This window comes from Pelobates fuscus, chromosome 2 (assembly GCF_036172605.1).
Source record: "Pelobates fuscus isolate aPelFus1 chromosome 2, aPelFus1.pri, whole genome shotgun sequence".
Taxonomy (NCBI): Eukaryota; Metazoa; Chordata; class Amphibia; order Anura; family Pelobatidae; genus Pelobates; species Pelobates fuscus.
The window spans coordinates 25117251-25138064 of NC_086318.1; the positions used below are offsets into that span (position 1 = coordinate 25117251).

The 20814-nt window shown below is 40.3% G+C and overlaps 1 protein-coding gene across 8 annotated transcripts in view; it reads left to right on the top strand.

Moving 5' to 3' along the window:
* GATA4 (GATA binding protein 4) overlaps nucleotides 1-20321 on the top strand; it is a 116599-nt gene extending 96278 nt beyond the window's left edge. For all 8 annotated transcript variants that reach the window (XM_063442021.1, XM_063442026.1, XM_063442024.1 and 5 more), the window contains 5 exons: nucleotides 12680-12846; nucleotides 16099-16224; nucleotides 16414-16501; nucleotides 18190-18320; nucleotides 19245-20321. In XM_063442021.1, coding sequence (XP_063298091.1) covers nucleotides 12680-12846; nucleotides 16099-16224; nucleotides 16414-16501; nucleotides 18190-18320; nucleotides 19245-19382 — 650 coding nt within the window. In that variant the 3' untranslated portion in view covers nucleotides 19383-20321. The remainder of the gene's footprint in view (nucleotides 1-12679; nucleotides 12847-16098; nucleotides 16225-16413; nucleotides 16502-18189; nucleotides 18321-19244) is intronic.
* Nucleotides 20322-20814: the final 493 nt, after the last annotated feature.

Sequence of the window (20814 nt, forward strand, 5' to 3'; positions counted from 1 at the left end):
GGCTATAGTGATTATGATTCCAGGAATACCCTGGCTCGGTTAAACCGTAATTGGGCAAACCTTTTAGCAATAGTTTGCCCCCCTTAACTGGGCCCACGCCAGGCCGATTGAATCAATGTTTTCCAATGGGAAAGGCCCAGTTCCCCAGATTGCCAATGTCAGGGGAGAAGGATTAACTTTCAAATTTCCACTAATATTGTAAGCATACACTATGCAGTACTGCAAAACTACAAGTCCTTCTCCTTCTCCTCCTCCGCAGCACACAGCGCTGTATATAGCGCGAGGCTGACAAGGCATTTGCCTTGGACGGCACTTTAAGGGGGGGGGGGCGGCAAAAAAAGCCGCCACCCCCAAACGCCCTGCCAAATACCTTGCAAGTCTCTTGTCCTGGGAGACCAGAGAGCAGGTTGGCTGGCCACCTCAGGGTCCACCTCCACTATGTGCCTACCAGCCCGACCATCCGCCGAGCTGCAGTCAGCCCCACTGGACCACAGGGCTAAATCCACCAAAGTGTAAGAAAAAAAAAATTATAATTGTGAGTGTTAGTATGTGTTTGTTAGTGAGTGTGTTAGTCAGAGTGAGTGTGTCTGTTAGTGAGTGTGTGTGTCTTTTAGTAAGTGTTAGTGTGTGTGTCTGTTAGTGAGTGTCTTAGTAAGAGTGTTAGTGTGTGTCTGTTAGAGTGTGTGTGTCTGCTAGAATGTGTGTGTGCCTGTTGGTGTGTGTCTGTCACTGAGAGCGTATGTGTGTGTTTGTCATTGAGTTTATATGTTTATCAGTGTATGAGTGTGTATCCGTGTCTGTCCGTGAATGTGTGTGTCTGACACTGAGTGTATATATGCCTGTCAGTGAGTGTGTATGTGTTTTTGTCAGTGTGTATCTGTCAGTGAGTATATGTGTGTGACACTGAGCGAGTGTGCTTCTGTCAGGGAGTATGCATGTGTGTCTTGTCAGTGAGTGTGTATGTGTCTGTTAGTGTATATGTGTGTCTGTCGGTGAATGTGAGTGTGTGTATGTCTGTGAATGTGTATGTTTCAGTGAAAGTGTGTGTGTTGGTTAAACAGTGTGACAATGACCGTGTATCTGTAAGTGAGTGTATGTCAGTGCATGCATCAGTGAGGGCGTGTGTCTGGCAGGAAGTGAAAGATGTGGGGGGGGGAGGGCACAGGGGAGAATGTGCCCGAGTTTTGTCATGCCTAGGGCAGCACAAAACTAGAATACACCACTGACAGCACACACTGTTTTTTGACACTGAAGGCTTATCAATAAATTGCAATCTTTTGCAAGTTTGGATTCCAATATTGTTGAATGGGTAATGGGTAAGGCAGTGGCTGAGTGACAGGCAACAGAGGGTTGTAGGGGGGTATCATAGAAACATTTAAATACATAAAGGCAGGGCTGCCATCAGAAATTTTGGGGCCCCTGACAAAGCACAAGGTCTGGGCCCCCCCCGCCCCCTCCCTCCCGGGCCCGCCCACGCCCTACCTAGTCCGCTGACAATGATGCGGGACTGAATGTGGTGTGTATAGTGGAAGTGAATTAGAATGTGTGTAATGGATGTAGTGTTTGTGTGTATTAGATACTGTTTGTGCAGTGAATGCAGAGTGTGTTTGTGTAGCGGATGCAGTGTGTATAGTGAACACAGAGTATGTTTGAGTAGTGGATGTAGTGTGTGTACAGTGATGTAGTGTGTGTTTGTGTAGTGGATGTAGTGTTTGTATGTACTAGATGAAATGTGTTTAGTGGATGCAGTGTCTGTAGTGGATGTAGTGTGTGTATTAGACGCAGTGTCTGTGTATAGTGAATGCAGAGTGTTTCAATTTGTGGTGGATGTAGTGTGTGTACTGTGAATACAGGATGTTTGTGTAGTGGATGCTGTGTGTACAGTTAATGCAGAGTTTGTGTCAGTATAGTGAATCCAGAGTGTGTGCATAGTTTAGTGAATGCAGAGTGTGTGTTAGTGTGTAATGAATGCAGAGTGTGTGTTAGTGTGTAGTGAACGCAGAGTGTGTCAGTGTAATGAATGTAGTGTGTGTTAGTGCAGTGAATGCAGAGTGTGTGTAAATGTGTAGTGAATGCAGAGTGTGTGTAAATGTGTAGTGAATGCAGAGTGTGTGTAAATGTGTAGTGAATGCAGAGTGTGTGTAAATGTGTAGTGAATGCAGAGTGTGTGTAAATGTGTAGTGAATGCAGAGAGTGTGTAAATGTGTAGCGGATGCAGAGTGTGTGTTAGTGTAGTGAATGCAGTGTGTTAATGTGTAGTGAATGCAGAGGGTGTGTTAGTGTGTAGCGGATGCAGAGTGTGTGTTAGTGTGTAGCGGATGCAGAGTGTGTTAGTGTAGTGAATGCAGAGTGTTAATGTGTAGTGAATGCAGAGAGTGTTTGAGTAGTGGATGTAGTGTGTGTACAGTGATGTAGTGTGTGTTTGTGTAGTGGATGTAGTGTTTGTATGTACTAGATGAAATGTGTTTAGTGGATGCAGTGTCTGTAGTGGATGTAGTGTGTGTATTAGACACAGTGTCTGTGTATAGTGAATGCAGAGTGTTTCAATTTGTGGTGGATGTAGTGTGTGTACTGTGAATACAGGATGTTTGTGTAGCGGATGCTGTGTGTACAGTTGATGCAGAGTGTATGTTAGTGTAGTGAATGCAGAGTGTGTGTCAGTATAGTGAATCCAGAGTGTGTGTCAGTATAGTGAATCCAGAGTGTGTGCATAGTTTAGTGAATGCAGAGTGTGTGTTAGTGTGTAATAAATGCAGAGTGTGTGTTAGGGTGTAGTGAATGCAGAGTGTGTCAGTGTAATGAATGTAGTGTGTGTAAATTTGTAGTGAATGCAGAGTGTATGTTAATGTGTAGTGAATGCAGAGAGTGTGTTAGTGTGTAGGGGATGCAGAGTGTGTGTTAGTGTAGTGAATGCAGAGTGTTAATGTGTAGTGGATGCAGAGTGTGTGTTAGTGTGTAGTGGATGCAGAGTGTGTGTTAGTGTAGTGAATGCAGAGTGTGTGTTAGTGTAGTGAATGCAGAGAGTGTGTTAGTGTGTAGCGGATGCAGAGTGTGTGTTAGTGTAGTGAATGCAGAGTGTGTGTTAATGTGTAGTGAATGCAGAGAGTGTGTTAGTGTGTAGGGGATGCAGAGTGTGTGTTAGTGTAGTGAATGCAGAGTGTTAATGTGTAGTGGATGCAGAGTGTGTGTTAGTGTGTAGTGGATGCAGAGTGTGTGTTAGTGTAGTGAATGCAGAGTGTGTGTTAGTGTAGTGAATGCAGAGAGTGTGTTAGTGTGTAGCGGATGCAGAGTGTGTGTAAGTGTAGTGAATGCAGAGTGTGTTAATGTGTAGCGAATGCAGAGTGTGTGTCAGTATAGTGTATGCAGTGTGTGTGTCAGTATAGTGTATGCAGTGTGTTGTGTTAATGTATGCAGTGTGTGTGTTAGTGTATGCAGTGTGTGTGTTGTATTAGTGTATGCAGTGTGTGTTGTGTTGGTGTATGCAGTGTGTGTGTCAGTGTATGTAGTGTGTGTGTTGTGTCAGTATGTAGTGTGTGTGTTGTGTTAGTGTATACAGTGTGTGTGTGTGTGTGTGTTGTGTCAGTGTATGCAGTGTGTGTGTTGTGTTAGTGTGTGTGTGTGTTGTGTCAGTGTATGCAGTGTGTGTGTTGTGTCAGTGTATGTAGTGTGTGTTGTGTCAGTGTATGTAGTGTGTGTGTTGTGTCAGTGTATGTAGTGTGTGTGTTGTGTCAGTGTATGCAGTGTGTGTGTTGTATTAGTGTATGCAGTGTGTGTTGTGTCAGTGTATGCAGAGTGTGTGTTGTGTTAGTGTATGCAGTGTGTGTTGTATTAGTGTATGCAGAGTGTGTGTTGTGTTAGTGTATGCAGTGTGTGTGTTGTGTCAGTGTATGCAGTGTGAGTTGTGTTGGTGTATGCAGAGTATGTTAGTGTATGCAGTGTGTGTTGTGTTAATATATGCAGTGTCGTTGTGTTGGTGTATGCAGTGTGTGTGTTGGTGTATGCAGTGTGTGTGTTGTGTCAGTGTATGTAGTGTGTGTGTGTTGTGTTAGTGTGTGTGTTGTGTCAGTATGTAGTGTGTGTGTTGTGTTAGTGTATACAGTGTGTGTGTGTGTTGTGTCAGTGTATGCAGTGTGTGTGTTGTGTTAGTGTGTGTGTGTTGTGTTAGTGTGTGTGTGTGTGTGTTGTGTTAGTGTATGTAGTGTGTGTGTTGTGTCAGTGTATGCAGTGTGTGTGTTGTGTCAGTGTATGTAGTGTGTGTGTTGTGTTAGTGTATGTAGTGTGTGTGTTGTGTTAGTGTATGTAGTGTGTGTGTGTTGTGTCAGTGTATGTAGTGTGTGTGTGTTGTCAGTGTATGCAGTGTGTGTTATGTCAGTGTATGCAGTGTGTGTTGTGTCAGTGTATGCAGTGTGTGTGTTGTGTCAGTGAATGCAGTGTGTGTGTGGTGTCAGTGTATGCAGTGTGTGTGTTGTGTCAGTGAATGTAGTGTGTGTGTGTGTTGTGTCAGTGAATGTAGTGTGTGTGTGTGTTGTGTCAGTGTATGTAGTGTGTGTGTGTGTGTAAATGTGCAATCTGGGGGGAGGGGGAGAGGGAGGAAGGGGCATTTTAACATATTTAAAAAAAATAAATTACATTTAATTAAATAGTTTCTCCCCCCTCCCTGCTTACCTTTGTCCAGGGAGGGGGGAGATTCCATCCCTGGTGGTCCGGTGGCATGGTGGGGCCCCCTGGGTTCCCTGTTACCGCAGAGGGGGCCCAGGCAGCACACAGCTTCTTCTCTTCTCTCCTCCAACAAATCTCGCGAGACCCGCGGAGCGTTGCCATGGCAACCTGGTCTCACGAGATTTATTCGCAGAGAGGAGAAGAGAAGAGGCTGTGTGCTGCCTGGGCCCCCTCTTCGGTAACAGGGAAGCCGGGGGCCCGCGGCTGCACACATAGATAGCGATATCCGCTATCTATGTGTGCAGGGAGGGAAAGTGGGGCCCGGGACTGCCAGAGCAGTCCGGGCCCCCCAGGGCCGCCGGGCCCGTGACAACCGTCATGGTTGTCACCCCCTGATGGCGGCCCTGCATAAAGGGAATCAACACAGTAAAGGAGGAAACCATATTTAAAAGAAGGAAAACTGCCACAACAAGAGGACATAGTCTTAAATTATAGGGGCAAAGGTTAAAATAATATCAGGAAGTATTACTTTACTGAGAGGGTAGTGGATGCATTGAATAGCCTTCCAGCTGAAGTGGTAGAGGTTAACACAGTAAAGGAGTTTAAGCATGCGTGGGATAGGCATAAGGCTATCCTAACTATAAGATAAGGCCAGGGACTAATGAAAGTATTTAGAAAACTGGGCAGACTAGATGGGCCGAATGGTTCTTATCTGCCGTCACATGTTTCTATACTGACTTACTGATAATGAATGACGGCTGTCTGGATACGTTGTTGAGAGCAACTCTTGCTCAGTCTACTCCTATACCTAATTTCTGAACTGACCAATTTAATAGGATCTCGGAGTTTGGACATACGATGTAAAATAACTCCAAACTCTTACTAACTTACTCTAATGTATTACAGAAAAAGTAGCCTGGATTTAAAGTGACAAGTATGCAGTCTCCATACTTTTTCTGCTCTTTAAAGTTTCCAATTTCATTGATATTGATACTTGGACAAACTCCACTAATTTCTCAAATTGCATTTCTGAGGTGTGATTCTGGAAAGGCGACTAGGTTTACTTAACCCCTTAAGGACACAACTTCTGGAATAAAAGGGAATCATGACGGAATATATCCGTCATCTGTCCTTAAGGGGTTAAATGTTGACTATGTGTGGGCAGGATGACTGTACGTTGCAGGTGGAGGTTTGTTGTGGCAACTAATCATTTTTCCTGGCTAGCAGCACAGGACTTGGAATTATGGTATTTATCAGCAGTGAGATAAGAGATATTACTGTATCTACTGAGGGGAGACGTGCGGTAGATACATTTTTTTTTAATATGAATGTGGGCCACTGTAGCTAAATTCTGGGGAAAAAAAAATTCTCACAGTCCAGAGTTTTCAGTGATTTCACCTTTAATATTAGAAAATCATTTAATCAATGCTCGTAATGTTGTAAAAGATATCGGACATAATACAAACAATACTAAAAAAAATAAACACTCGTATTCCGAGCACTCACATTAAAACAGGTCTCCGTGTTGGCTAATAGCAGATTGCACCTTAAAGATAAATGTTTCTGACACCGTAGAATTCTAAACATGTATAAATGAGTTTAGGAAACGCAGTGGAAGAAGTGACCTCTGTGACGGCAGCAGAGGGTGGGCAGGAGCTATTTACTAAGGTTCATCTAGGGATGTTCATTACTTTCATCTGTCACTATAAACAAACTTTCTAAAGTGCCCCTAATGGAATCCACTTTCCCTGGGTGCAGCGAAGGGGCAACGTTAGCTGAAGCAAGAACATTAATATTGTCCATTCTCATTATATACATTGAGAGAAATGACTGTGTGATGTAGGCGCTGGATGCGTGCATTGATTGGGATTGATTGAGTCTGACAAATCATTTTTCATAAAATTGAAATTTAGTTTGGGATATTAGACCCTCAGCCGAACACCGTTAATAAAAAAAAACTATTCAAGTGAGAAAAGGTAACCATTAAAGGAGGAGAAAAATATAAATATATATTTGTTTTTCTGTTCCTCATTTTTTCCACCTCTATTAGCCACTTCTCACTTCATCCGTGAATCAAATCAACATGTAGTGGCTGTACCATAGCCATCGATCACCTCTCCGTATTGTGTCACGGACGGAACTCCAAATATAGAATGTTTGGTCACTGTGCTAGTTCTTTGCTTGTGAATACATGTGTACGGCACTGCACACACAGATTCCTACCAGCAGGACCAGTTCTGAAAGCAGAACTGTCCATCTATCGCATTTACAATGCTCCTTTATAATTGCAGTCAATAATCTGAAGTATTGATTACATCCATCAGCCCATTGTACAACACAGCAGAGTGTGTAATACATAATATAAACTATCCTTTTACTTCTTTAAATGTGCTTTATTTATATTTTTACATTTCTTATTTTTTTACATTTTAATGGGGTTTTCCCCCTAATATTTTTTTTTTTTTTTTTTTTACATTTGTTGCCATTCACGTTTTATGCGGGCTATACACAGTTAGGGAGTTAAAAAAAAAAAAATTGTATTATTTAATTTCAGAATTTGTTCGACTTACCACCTGAACTGTGGATATGGTCTAGAATTTGTTATAAAATATTCTTGAATACCTTTCAATGTTTCAAGTTTATTTATTTGGAACCTTTCCATATTCTAAAAAAAATTAATTTAATATAATACATTAAGAACTTTTTTTTTTTCATCACCAAATTTAGCAGAGACAATGAATCAAAGAAAGAAAAAATAGTATTTCTCTCAAAGTGGGCTTATTATGGGGAACATATTATGATTTTATTTTAAAATAATGCAGTATATAATAATATTCCACTGTGCGTGGTTTGCATGACCATATTCCTTTAGTGTAACCTATACTGGGGTCTTTATTCCTCTACCTCTCCATTGAGCGAGGGCCAGTGCCTCCTCTAAGCAGTGTCTATCAGGCTGCTGCCACTGATCCAAACTGACGGACGGACTGCTGTCTGTAGAATAATCCGGGAACACGGCAGCTCAGACTGGAAGGTCCACAAATAACCAGGAGGAAACATTTCTTTCTATTTTCTTTTTAACTATAATATATGATAAAACACATCCATTTTCAGGATAGTTCCCCTTTAAAGTGCACTGTGTAAGTAACTTGTGCGTTGTGTTTTGAAGGTAAAATAGGTAGACGGGGTAAATATCGTTCCCACCAATATCACTAGCTGGATTGCACACTGACCCTTAAATTAGAAGGTATTGATTTCTGAATAAGGTTAATACAGAAAGGTATATTGATGATAATATATATATATATTTGTGCTCGGAATTTAATACGTAATGGATCGTATCTGAAAAGGAAAAGTTGGTTGTGGTGTGCCGAAAACCAACGTACGAGTGGGCCTGTAAATAAAAGAGGGCCCACCAAGGAGAATTGTAATGCTAACAGGGTGTAGGTGGGTGGGGCCTAATGGCCTTTCTACTTGTGCCTGGTGGTGAGTAATTTCATTCATGAAACAAATATTTGCAATGTGGCTTCTGTTAGCTTGCCAAAAAGATGAATTTATGCTTTCCAAGTTGAATATGCTTTCTCATCCAAAAAATGCTGTAGACTCCAAGAAGGAGGGCGGCTGGGACTGTTTAAAGCTACAGTAATATTTGGAAGTGGAAGCAGTTACAATTGTCAGGAAGAAGGTAGAAAGGAGCAATGGAACCAAAACGTGTGCAAGGCACATAGTTCAATAAGAATAGCAACAGGACGGCACAAGACTGCTCTTCCAAATGTCTTAAAACATTCAGATATTGCAGCATTTTTTGTTTTTATTGATCGTGTGCAGTGCAATATGTTCTAATATTGAGCGACGGCTGCAGCCCATTCTGAAAATGCTCCTTATCGCTATGTAGTAGAAGGGCGTAGTGGCATAATTACAATGTGCTGCTGGTCAATGGGTATTTGCGGAATTCTTGCAATACCGTTTACCAGCATGGCTTCCGCCGTCATCACAAGTGGATAAGCGTCTAATCCGGGGCTCTGTGGGTGTTCTGTCATTTACAATTTGTTGTCTTTGTCCCTTTAAATAGTTTAATTTATTTATTTTTAAAATTTAAATCCAGTTCAACGCCTATATTATAATCTGTCACAAATGTATCCGATTTTATATCAGTTATAAACTAGCACAATGGGCCTGGGGTATTTATAGCATTTCATTGGAGGCTGGGATTGTTATGGTAATAGCAGGTTTTTGAGCCCTGGAGTATTATTTTTTTTGTGTAATATAGATCACGATGATATAATGGTAAATGTCATATTATATTTATTTTTCTGTAAAGGGCCCCTGTCACCTAAATAGTGCTAAACATTTGGTGCGTTTGCGTCATTGTGTGCGATAACATAGAACTTTGGCATTTGGTAAATTTCCCATAATGCTTTCCCAGCATTCTGCTTTTAACTCTCTGAGCATTGTGGGAAATATTGCTAACACTGTAGCCTTCACTGATCCACAGGTTACTTCATACCCCTTCCCAACCCGCTCTCTCGCTCTCTCGCTCTCTCTCGCTCTCTCTCGCTCTCTCTCGCTCTCTCTCGCTCTCTCTCGCTCTCTCTCGCTCTCTCTCGCTCTCTCTCGCTCTCTCTTGCTCTCTCTTGCTCGCTCTTGCTCTCTCTTTCTCTCGCTCTCTTTTTCTCTCGCTCTTTTTCTCTCGCTCTTTTTTTCTCGCTCTCTTTTTCTCTCGCTCTTTTTCTCTCGCTCTCTCTTTCGCTCTCGCTCTCTCTTTCGCTCTCGCTCTCTCTTTCGCTCTCGCTCTCTCTTTCGCTCTCGCTCTCTCTTTCGCTCTCGCTCTCTCTTTCGCTCTCACTCTCTCTTTCGCTCTCACTCTCTCTTTCGCTTTCTCGCTCTCTCGCTCTCTCGCTCTCTCGCTCTCTCGCTCTCTCGCTCTCTCGCTCTCTCGCTCTCTCTTGCTCTCTCGCTCTCTCTTGCTCTCTCGCTCTCTTGCTCTCTCTTTCTCTCGCTCTCTTTTTCTCTCGCTCTTTTTCTCTCGCTCTTTTTCTCTCGCTCTCTTTTTCTCTCGCTCTTTTTCTCTCGCTCTTTTTCTCTCGCTCTTTTTCTCTCGCTCTCTTTTTCTCTCGCTCTCTTTTTCGCTCTCGCTCTCTCTTTCGCTCTCGCTCTCTCTTTCGCTCTCGCTCTCTCTTTCGCTCTCGCTCTCTCTTTCGCTCTCGCTCTCTCTTTCGCTCTTGCTCTCTCTTTCGCTTTCTCTCTCGCTTGCTCTCTCTCGCTCTCTTGCTCTCTCTCGCTCTCGCTCTCTTGCTCTCTCTCGCTCTCGCTCTCTTGCTCTCTCTTTCCTCAACAAAAACCCCTCAAACCAATTCCTGTTGGATTCAGCTATCCAGCAATCACCCTTCCTATATAGACTCTCAGTCTTCTAAGCAAGCAACAGTCTGTCACTGTACTTATTGTGACCTCAGTGTGTTTACTGTTCTGTTTAATCTAGAAAGTGCCCTTTGTCACACTGTATAAACAAGTGATACATACAATACATTTGGCTAATTTGAATAGAATCACTTATGCAGATGACAAGTGGCATGTCTTGGTGAACTCTGCAGACCCCACGGTAATTATTGGAGATCATTTGTAGAACAGTTGACTTCCCATCTCTGACCTTGGGTTGTACAGCTCATAGGTGGTCACTGAGTGACCGACCCCCAATCCCTCTATCATCCTACATCAGGCAGGTGTGCAATTTCTCAATCCCATCGAAGATGGTTTTATTAAAAGATAAATACTTTATCAACAGCCGCAGTGTAAAACCCCCATTGTATGTGACCTCACGGTCGGAAGAAGTTATGGTAGAAAGCAGGGAGTAAAAAGTTACAAGTGACTCTGCTACTTTGGCACAACATTGATTGCTTTTTGTTTTGGGTTAGTTGGATTGCTAATTTTTGTATTTGGACCACTTTTATAAAAGAATATATAAAAGAATGTTGTATTTGGACCACTTTTATAAAATAATTTTTTTTTAAATTTTTTTTTTAGTAGCTTGCATAACTGGGAGCGGGGGAGGGTTTGACCTGCAATCCAGAAGTTGTTCAGCCTTCTCTGGGATATTAAAAAAAAACAGTCTCCTGTCATACTACAAGTGCAAAAAAAAAAAAAAAAAAAGAATTTAGAAGATCACAGACTTTGGAATAAAAAAAGTTAGGCTACATTTAAGTGGCATTGCGATCGGACTTTGGATTAGTCTGGCTTTTTTTATTTTTAATTTCTAAAATCTTAGACCAATTTATTTTATTAAAAAAACTAAAATGTTTTTAGGTCGCATCGACATGCTGCATCATTAACAAACGCAAACATAGTTGTTCCTTTTCTCCTAACCGAAGAATTCTGGGAACTAATCAGTTTAACTGTGAAAAGATATCAGGTTGTCATTGGCTACATGTTTCCACTTTTTGTCCAATTTTAAGTTTGCCTTCTAGTTAAATGAGAGAGCTCTATTGGTTAATGCACCAACTGTAGCCCCCATTCGAACCCAAGGGTCATAGGCTGTGTCCAGCACCAACCCAGCCACTCATCTCTCCAAGATCAATAGAATAGAATATGTCAGCTGGATATTGGTTCTGAGATTCATTCTTACAAGAGTCCCCTGAATCCCTGGAGTGAGAAGAGCGCTCTATAAAGTGTTCTAATTTAGTAATACTATAAAGGCATTGTATTAAATGGCCCATGATAAATCTTCCATCTTTTCCTTTAGAAGTCAGATCTGTCGCTCTGTGTACCTAGATCTGTGAAAAAGGAAATTGTTGGATTGTGTTGAACGAGTGCTGGGGAGGAAAGCTTTATATTAATTCCCATTGTTTTAAATACCCAGGGGAGCACTCTGAACAATTTGCAGTCCATTGAGGCATTTCTTTTCCTGTCTTGTGTTAAAAAGAGGGGGGTGAGGGGAGATGGATTGTGTCAGAAAAGCTCATAATGGAAGGATTTAAAGGCAAGTTAAGTAGCTGAAGGACATGAACACAAAGCACATAGGGCTTAAGCCTCAAGTTCAAATCACAGACATTCTTAGCAAAGAAAATATTAGCACAAGGAAAGAAAATGCTACTGCCTTGTGCCTGCTTGTGTTGGTGATTTATACTGTTTGGTTTAATGTGGGTCATAACTAGGGGGGGGAGTTGACCTTCTGAATACCATGAGAGTGAGCCACACATTTGTACAGTCCTCTCTGGGATAGGCCAAAAAACTAGCTCCAGTCTCCTGTCATACTACAAGCACAAAATGAAAAAAAGGGTTTAATTACATTATTGACGTAGGAATTAAAAAAGAAAAGCTACTTTAAGTCGATTTGCTATCAGATTTTGGATGACTCTGATTGGCAATTTTTCATTTCTGAACCTTAGACCAATTTATTTTATTTAATAAAGCTTAAATGTTTGTAGCTCGCGTGGACATGATGCCCCATTAACAAACGCAAACATAGTTGTTCCTTTTGTCTGAACTGAAGAATTCTGGGAACAAATCAGTTTAACTGTGAAGAGATATCGGGTTGTGATTGGCTGCATGTGTCCACGTTTGTTTGTCCATGAAGGAAGTTGAAGATGTATCTCTACAATAAAAGCGTCAGCTGCTTGTTAAATAAAACAATATTTCAATTAAATAAATCTACTTGTGCACTCATAGTGTAGAGCCTGGAACCTGTCTAAGTGTTGAATTCAAAGTGATTGTTTTCCCCTTTGGAAGGAGTGGAGTCCACACAAAAATCCAAGAAAGTATCATTGTTATACAGCCAACACCAGAACTTCAATCTTGCATTAGAAATTTAAACTATAAAACTAATATCTTTTAAAATACAGCTTTTATTAATGCGCAAGGTTCTCCCATACAAACTGAAGATACAAATGGAAATGTAATGTTTTTCATTTTTATTTTGCAATGTATGTTTTGTTTTTACAAATCCTGTAACTGGTGGAATGGAAAACTGTAGCTTAATAATCTTTATATAAAGGGTCACTTTCTAAATCTACTTTCCCTTAATTTACAGAATTTTTCGATGACTTCTCAGAGGGACGAGAATGTGTCAACTGCGGAGCTATGTCGACCCCACTTTGGAGGAGAGATGGTACAGGCCACTATTTATGCAATGCCTGTGGACTGTACCATAAGATGAACGGAATCAACCGACCCTTGATAAAGCCCCAGCGAAGACTGGTAAGGGACATGTTTTTTGGGGGAGGGCTATAAAAGTGCAGTTTTAGAACAGCTAAGATACTGCACAGAAAATCTAATTTAGAAAAGTATTATTATATATATAATATAGAGAAAGAGAGCGAAGAATAGATTCACTTCCAATACATTGTTCACTTCCAAAACTATCTTGGTCCTCCAGCATGTTTTTAGACATTTCCCAGATTTCATTGCCAGCCAATGGAAATGAGTGATCAGTTAGATACCCTGGGTCTTGTGCAATGTAGTGGTTATGGTGCCAGGTGTCCCCGGAATAATCTCGTGGCAAGGAACTGATGCTCTCATCCAATGAGTGAATCGGCTGCAGCTGGACACAACTGATCGTGCCAACGGAACTTCTAGGACAGGGATAGGCAACCTTCGGCACTTCAGATGTTGTGGACTACATCCCCCATAATGCTCTTACACCCATAAGACTGGCAAAGCATCATGGGAGGTGTAGTCCAAAACATCTGGAGTGCCAAAGGTTGTCTGTCTGTTCTAGGAAATATCAACCTCCAATCACAGAAGATTCATAGGAGGGTAGGTGCCCAGGGCACCTAGGAAAACGTCAAACTGTTGAAGAATAGTTAGACCCCAGCCACTGCTGTTAAGGTGCTTGGAGTACACCTTTAGTCTGTCGGGTGCAGCATCGTGGCTGTATTCTCCATGTTGTGTCCACATTTTGTAACTGGCTTTACATTCTTATTTTCTGTTTAAAACATATTTCACAACATATGCTTTGTTTTTTTAATTTATCCTCACTGCTAAAGGACTCGGGAGAGAGCTCGGTTGTCCTTTAGGAAGTTTTCATTCTGTAGTATATATATGTATCGTAGTGACTTGCCAGGGTAGGCTGAAATCTCTTATAAGAAGGCACAAGTGAAATTTAAGGCCAGAGCAGTTGAACTGAAAGCACGGATGACAGAGAATTTTTCCAGTTTGATTAATTTGACCTTAAATTTGAATTACAATTTGAGTTCTAACTTTGGTGATTTGCAATATAGTAACCCACTAAAATACGTGGATGAAAGCTAACCTATCAAGGTCGTAGATAGATAATGATCCAGAATAAAGAGATTTCTCTCAAACTGCTCACCATTTCCTTCTGTAATTACATCATTGAGAGTAATCGAGGTCTAATGCAAGCATTCACTAAATCGAATTCCTAGAAATTATATTGATCTCCGCGAGTCCACTCGCTCGACTTTGCCGTGCCGTTAACAGCACATATTGTGTTCCAGGGAACAAAGAGCACTGCATAATGACAGTCAGCCTTTTTGTTGGTTCTGGATTGTAAGTCTCGCTCTTGATATAACCCTGATCAAGTCAGGAGTCACGTATGGCTCAAGGACATTGCCTCTTGGGTGGTGTTCTGGAAGACGCTATATGGACTAGAGGTTAATTTCTGTGCACTTTGCCACGTCACATACTTCCAGTGTTGGTAATAGACTAAAGATAGCACGATACATAGTAACGTAGTAACTTGGGCTGAAAGAAAAACTTACGTTTGGAAAGTAACACCATTCACACACCTCCTGCCGCTATCAATCCAAAAAGTCACCAAAACCCCAACTTGCAAGAGATTCCAATTGTGCTCTATAAAGGGGAAAGTAAACAGAACTCCCAAATGGTAACGTGTTAATAATAATAATAATAATAATAAGAGGAGTCTATATATTTTATGTCTCTTGCCAACCAGTTGATAGTTTACACAGTCATTGGTTGACACTTCCTATCTGGGTAATATTTTGTGTCTGTTATTTATAATTGTCCTCCGATGTTACGCCTCCAGTGGACATGGTTAACTCTCTAGTCTACTTGTTATAAAGACGAGTTTTTTGCTGAAACAATTTTGCCTTATCTGATTGGTCATTTTGTAAAGGCAGACCAGAGCATTTTATTGTAGCATCAAAGGAGTTAATATAAGTAAGGAGCGATAAAAGAAGCTTTTTCAGCAGTCTGGCAGTTGTAACGTGAGGTGTGGTGGGCCTTGCCACAGTAACAGCTTTTTTTTTTTTTTGGGGGGTATTGCCTGTAGTGTGCGTACATGTTACAAGACATAGTGTTACGACACAAAGTGATAATCCTGTATCATTTAGGCACACTTTGAGTAACAAAAGGGCAGTGAAGGAGCATTATGTGTGCCACACACGCACAGTTGTATAACACAACAGACAGCCAGGGAAGGAATTTTGGAGAAAAAAAATTTGGGGTGCCCAAATGGTAGATTTTCACAATTGTGAATTGAATTGAACTCCCATTAAGCATTGCACACTGCGGATCTACCAGCTTCACATCCTTGCACCATATTGTGAGCAGTGTCTGTGTGTTTGAATGTAAGCATTTTTTGGTTATGAGTGTGAATGTAAGGATGCATTTTTGTGTAGTGTCGGCATTTGATTGTGGTTTTGTTTTCACGGTTGCATTTTGAATGCAGGGGGTGTATTTGCGTGTAGTATTGGTGTTTGATTGCAGTTGTGTGTTTGTATGAAGTGTGGGCATTTTAAATGCTGGGGTTTGTTTGTATGAAGTGCTGACATTTGAATGCTGGCATGTATGCTCCTGTATGCACACACAGACACAGAAACAGAAACACATGCCCACGGATACACCCACAGATATCATACCAACCAACATTTCAAATGGACAAAGAGGGACACATTAATTATAGGGTTGATGGTAATAGTGTGGCCGGGACAGGGCTGATCTGGGAAATTTTCGGCGATTTCCTAATAAAAATTACTAGGTAAATAGGTAACTAACAATGATTGTGGATTTTGGCTTAGGAAGTGATAGATGAATGCGGAGATAATTATGTACAGTGAACTAGAAATAAAACTCATATTAAGCCATAGAAAAAGAAGTGTGATGAGACATTTCTATGTAATAAAAGATGCAATATAAATTACTGTCTCCACTCTTCCCAGCACAGATTCAGTTGTAATTTCACTATGTTGGTGTTGTCATACTGCCACCTAGTGGGGAATATTCAGTTGCAAGGAAGAAGCGTTTTATATTAGACATGAAACAGTTTTTTTTATTGTGTTTTTTTTTTTTTTTTTTTTTTAAATCTGTCTTTCACTATGAATCTTAATGCTTTAATCCCAGATGTTGCAATCAATTGTCCCAACTGTAGTCGTCGTACAAATTAATTTTAGATACGGTTAGTGTATCCTTCAATCTTCAGATCATTAAAGACGATTCAGTTAAAACATCTATGTTTTTATCTTGCAGTCAGCATCTCGCCGCGTGGGTCTGTCCTGTGCCAATTGTCATACGACCACCACTACGCTTTGGCGTCGAAATGCGGAGGGGGAACCCGTCTGTAATGCTTGTGGACTCTACATGAAGCTGCACGGGGTATAAATATTTCTTCTATTTTGATAAAGGAAAAAAACCATATCGCTTTAAAGAACAAAAATAACCAGTCTCATTTAAAAAAATAAAATGCTGATGGTGTTTGTGAGGATCCGTGTTGATGATCTAAAGGTACTTTTTTTATTTTATAGACCTTTTTGAGAATCATGGTATCATTGTACTTACTTACAGGTTCCACGCCCATTAGCAATGAAAAAAGAAGGCATTCAGACTAGAAAACGTAAGCCAAAGAATCTCAGCAAGTCCAAAACGCCAACAGGTAGGAATTCGGTATTATGTTTAGCGTAGCCTGAATTCGGAAAAAATAAAACTAGGTTTGCTGTTTTAGAATGTTTGTTTTAAAGGGACACTATAGTTACCTGAACAACTTCAGCTTAATGAGGTTGTTCAGGTGAGAACTATAGCTCCCTGCAGCCTTTCTTATTTTCTGCGAAAATACAGTGTTTACATTGAAAGCTAGGAACACCTCCAGTTCCAGTCACTCACAGTGAACCAGGGGGATAATATGCCTCCATCCACTCAGATCTGCTGTCAGCAGAGCACAGGGCAGCACTGTGCACAGCATCCTGTTTATTCAGTATCTCCTCCCTCTGCATGCAGACACTGAACTTTCCTCATAGAAATTCATTGATTCAATTCATCTCTATGAGGAGATGCTGATTGGCCAGGGCTGTGTTTGAATCATGCTGGCTCTGCCTCTTTGTCAGTCTCAGCCAATCCTATGGGGAAGCATTGTGATTGGATCAGGTTACCACATGTCAGCAGACTTCTTGCTTTTCTGAGTCTAACAGCATGCAGATTTACAGCTTCAGGCTTGAATACAGTAAGATGTTACTATATTTATGGAGGCATGAGGGGCCCAGGGGGGCTAGATGGTGGTGTTAACACGATAGGGTCAGGAATACATGTTTGTGTTCCTGACCCTATAGTGATCCTTTAAGTTTATTCTATGTATCTCTCTCCTGGAGGTTTAAGATGGCCAAACTAGACCCTAGTTGAAGTGCACAGACTATTAATTTTCAATTAATTACCTTAATTATAATATGTGTTGTTCTTGGTAAACGATCCTATAGGAACGCCACAGGCACTGTAACAACTTCAATTAAGTGAATTTGGTTTCCAAATTTCCCAGCGCATTCTTATCTTCAACCATTAAAGCCTCTTCAAATGATTTGATACTAAAATAGAATCTCCCAGATGACAGTCCAGATTATTTGAACTGGTCAGTAAATGCAGAAGAATTTAGTTGAAGAACAGTCAGCTGATGCTCTCAGACTCTCCATGGTCTGCCATAGTAAGTAATGTTTTAGAATCAGACGTATATTTTTGAAGCATTACTTACTATGGGTGGCCAATGACGGGCTGAAGATGAGCAGTTCCAGTGAGGAAGCCAGACCGGAAACCTGGGGGACTCCTCTTCAGTCTTATTATTATTATTATTGGCATTTATAGAGCGCCAACTTATTCCGCAGCTCTTTGCAATATTATAAAAGGGGGAAATTTAACAATCAATGAGACCATTACAAAATGTTACAGAAAAAAATATGTAGATGAGGACCCTGCTCAAATGAGCTCACTTTTGGAGAGGTTTCAACATTTAAAGGTTAGAAGGCTCTGGGGGAATCTAGGCACCATGGCGATGTCATTGAAATTAAGAGTTTTGGTGCCCACGGTGTTCCTTTGGAAAAAATAAGCAAAAAGACACTAAGATGAAGCAAAAATGGAATATGAGCTGTTAAATGTATTATCACAGCGGTAATAGCATTTAGTTTGTGGAGAATTTAGAAAATGGTTTATATAAATTCATAGGCTGTCCCCTATGTTAAAGAATTTGAATTAACGCGCCCTTACACTGTGTTCACCTTTTTGTGCATCTTTGGCTTTTGCTCAGAATTTTCACCGAATGTTGTCCTTGGGTTTTAATTTTGTCCTATTCTCCATCCCCAGGACTAAATGGCAGCGATAACCTCACTCCTTCAACCGGCTCCGCCAACTCCAGCGCAAATGAGGAGATGCGCCCCATAAAGATTGAACCTGACTTGTCCCCTCCTTATGGCCATTCCCTGTCTCTGGCTCAGGTACAGGGCTTCAACATTCAGTAGCAAATTCTATGTGTTCCTTTGTATTGGGCCCATGATAAATAAAGATAACATAGGCTTCACCTTCATAAGTGGATATTCCTTCGCTCTGGTACAATCTATTACAGATTATCTCAGATTTGTTGCAGTATTACATCCACTATTAATAAATATAATACAGGAATATCCTCTCCTTATGGACGTACATATTCTGTAGTAGATTCTCAGTTTGGTTCCATTCTGTGATATGATTTATGAATAAATATAACAGGCCTTGCACACTCCGTTTATAACGGGGCATGGAACAGATTTTCTCAGCAATTGTATTGGATAAAAGTAAAAGGGAAATAACATTGTGACTGAATTATCCAACATCTACCAATAAGAAGTGTTCAATGAACGGAGCTTTGAGAGCATTGGAAGCAACGTTTAGAGTTCTTGCTGCTTACATGAGAGAGATGAACAGTTATATGAGAGATAGTGCTAACAGCCAACCCTCAGTATGTCCACTACTCATTCATAAAAGGAATTTGATTTTGAAACTGATACATGGAAGAAAGGGACTTTTCTAATTTTGTTTCCTAAATTATTTCTGCTGTTCGTATGCTTGGTGAAAAAGGGTTAGACTTTGTCAAAAGGTAAACCGTCTGTGCTCTTTGAGGGTACTTTGACGGTTCTATAGAGACCACTTTTACCGACTGCACATGCATAGCAGACCTTTAATTATTCTGTGAAGGTTAGGGTCTCAATTTTAAAAACAGATGATTCATAGCATTATTACTATTATTATTATTATTTTATTTTTTTAATGCGTATGTGTCAACGTATGGTGGGCTATATTTTTTTGGGGTGGAGTTTTTTTCTTCTTTGCAATCTTTCATGTGCTATTTTTATACTATGTATACTATTCATTTTATATTTTAGGCATCCTCTTTGTCTGCAATTACAAGTCACGGATCATCTATTCATCCCATGACAGGTCTAAAACTGTCCCCACAAAACCACCACTCTCCACAAACGAGCTCAAAGCATGACTCCTGGAATAACTTGGTTCTGGCATAGGCTGCTACTACCCAGCCAACGCATTTCACCTCCCAACTCAACCTGAAGACTAGAACCCAAGTTTGATTCAGTTCTACAAGACAGACTTCTAACCTTACGAAAGAAGAAAAAAAAAATTGCAATCTCTCCAGGACACGAGTTATTCAATTTTAAAGTACAAAACTAGCAATGTAATTTAAAACCTGTTGTTCTAGGAACTGACTGTTTATACACAAGACTATTGTGGGAAAGATGAAAAGGATGTGTTGCTATATCGAACATTTATGCTGCACAATGAAATTTCATTCTTGTCCACAGCCTTGCCAATCATATTTCTCAGTGACCAAGGTATCCATCAGTTTGCTTGTGAAAAGTGGGAATTAAAATATAAAAAAGCTTGATGATCCATTGGAAAACATAAGGAAACATTTAGGCAGCCCCATCGGATACCTTCAGCTGAAGACACAGAAGCCAAGAAAATTTTTTGTATAAAGAATCTAAATGTTTGATTTTGGACAGGACACACAGAGAGGAAGCTAGTGTGGACGTTCACGGCTGAGCTGTGTATTGTAGTTATAATTATTCTCTGCTTATTGCAAGATGTTTTATGGTTTTCCTGGTCTCAGACTTAAAAAAATATGTTCATATATTATTAAGGAGGAAAAAATAGAATATATACACTTATAAGACCCCACTTAATTACTGTTGATTTCTCTATGCACAATTTGCCCTTTAACTCCTATTTGTTGGTCAAAACGCTGTAGGGATTATTGAATAGAGCTCGTAAAAAGTAGAACAGGAGTTGTAGAACTTCACTTCTGGTGAAGAATCTACCTTCTGACCACACTGGTCTACACTATGTCTTTGAGTCTCATAAAAAAAAAAAAAAAACACCTGTCCTGTAGTGAACCGGTAAACTAAAACATTTCAGCTAATTATAGGCATAGAATCTTTTAGAAATTTTTGGATAGGATATTTATATTATTCAAAATTACATATTTATTTCAGATCAGAAAAAAAAAAAGGACTTTACAATCCCAAAATAAAAAAATATATAATAAAATAATAAAATGCATAACTATAGTCCTGGTCTCAGATGTCTTGCCTATTGGTGACTCGGCAAGCCACGAATATAAATCATACGTAATATGCTCATTCTTCAAATCATGTACAATTTGGTTATTTCTTCCTTTCTAATACTAAGATATCTTCCTAACAAACTCTAAACAGGCTTCCCATTTATATACCCAATTCATCTTTATATTGTACACTCCGTATACCATTATTTTTAACACCCCCTCTGTCTTAAGCGAACACTCCGGGCATTAACCTAGAGTAAGCGCATTGATGTTTTAATCCACATTAAATTTTTTCCGTTTAGTTTACTCTAGTTTTTTTTTTTTTTTTTTTCTGCAGTCTATTCCTGTCCCATAGCTACGCCTTCCCCTCTTGA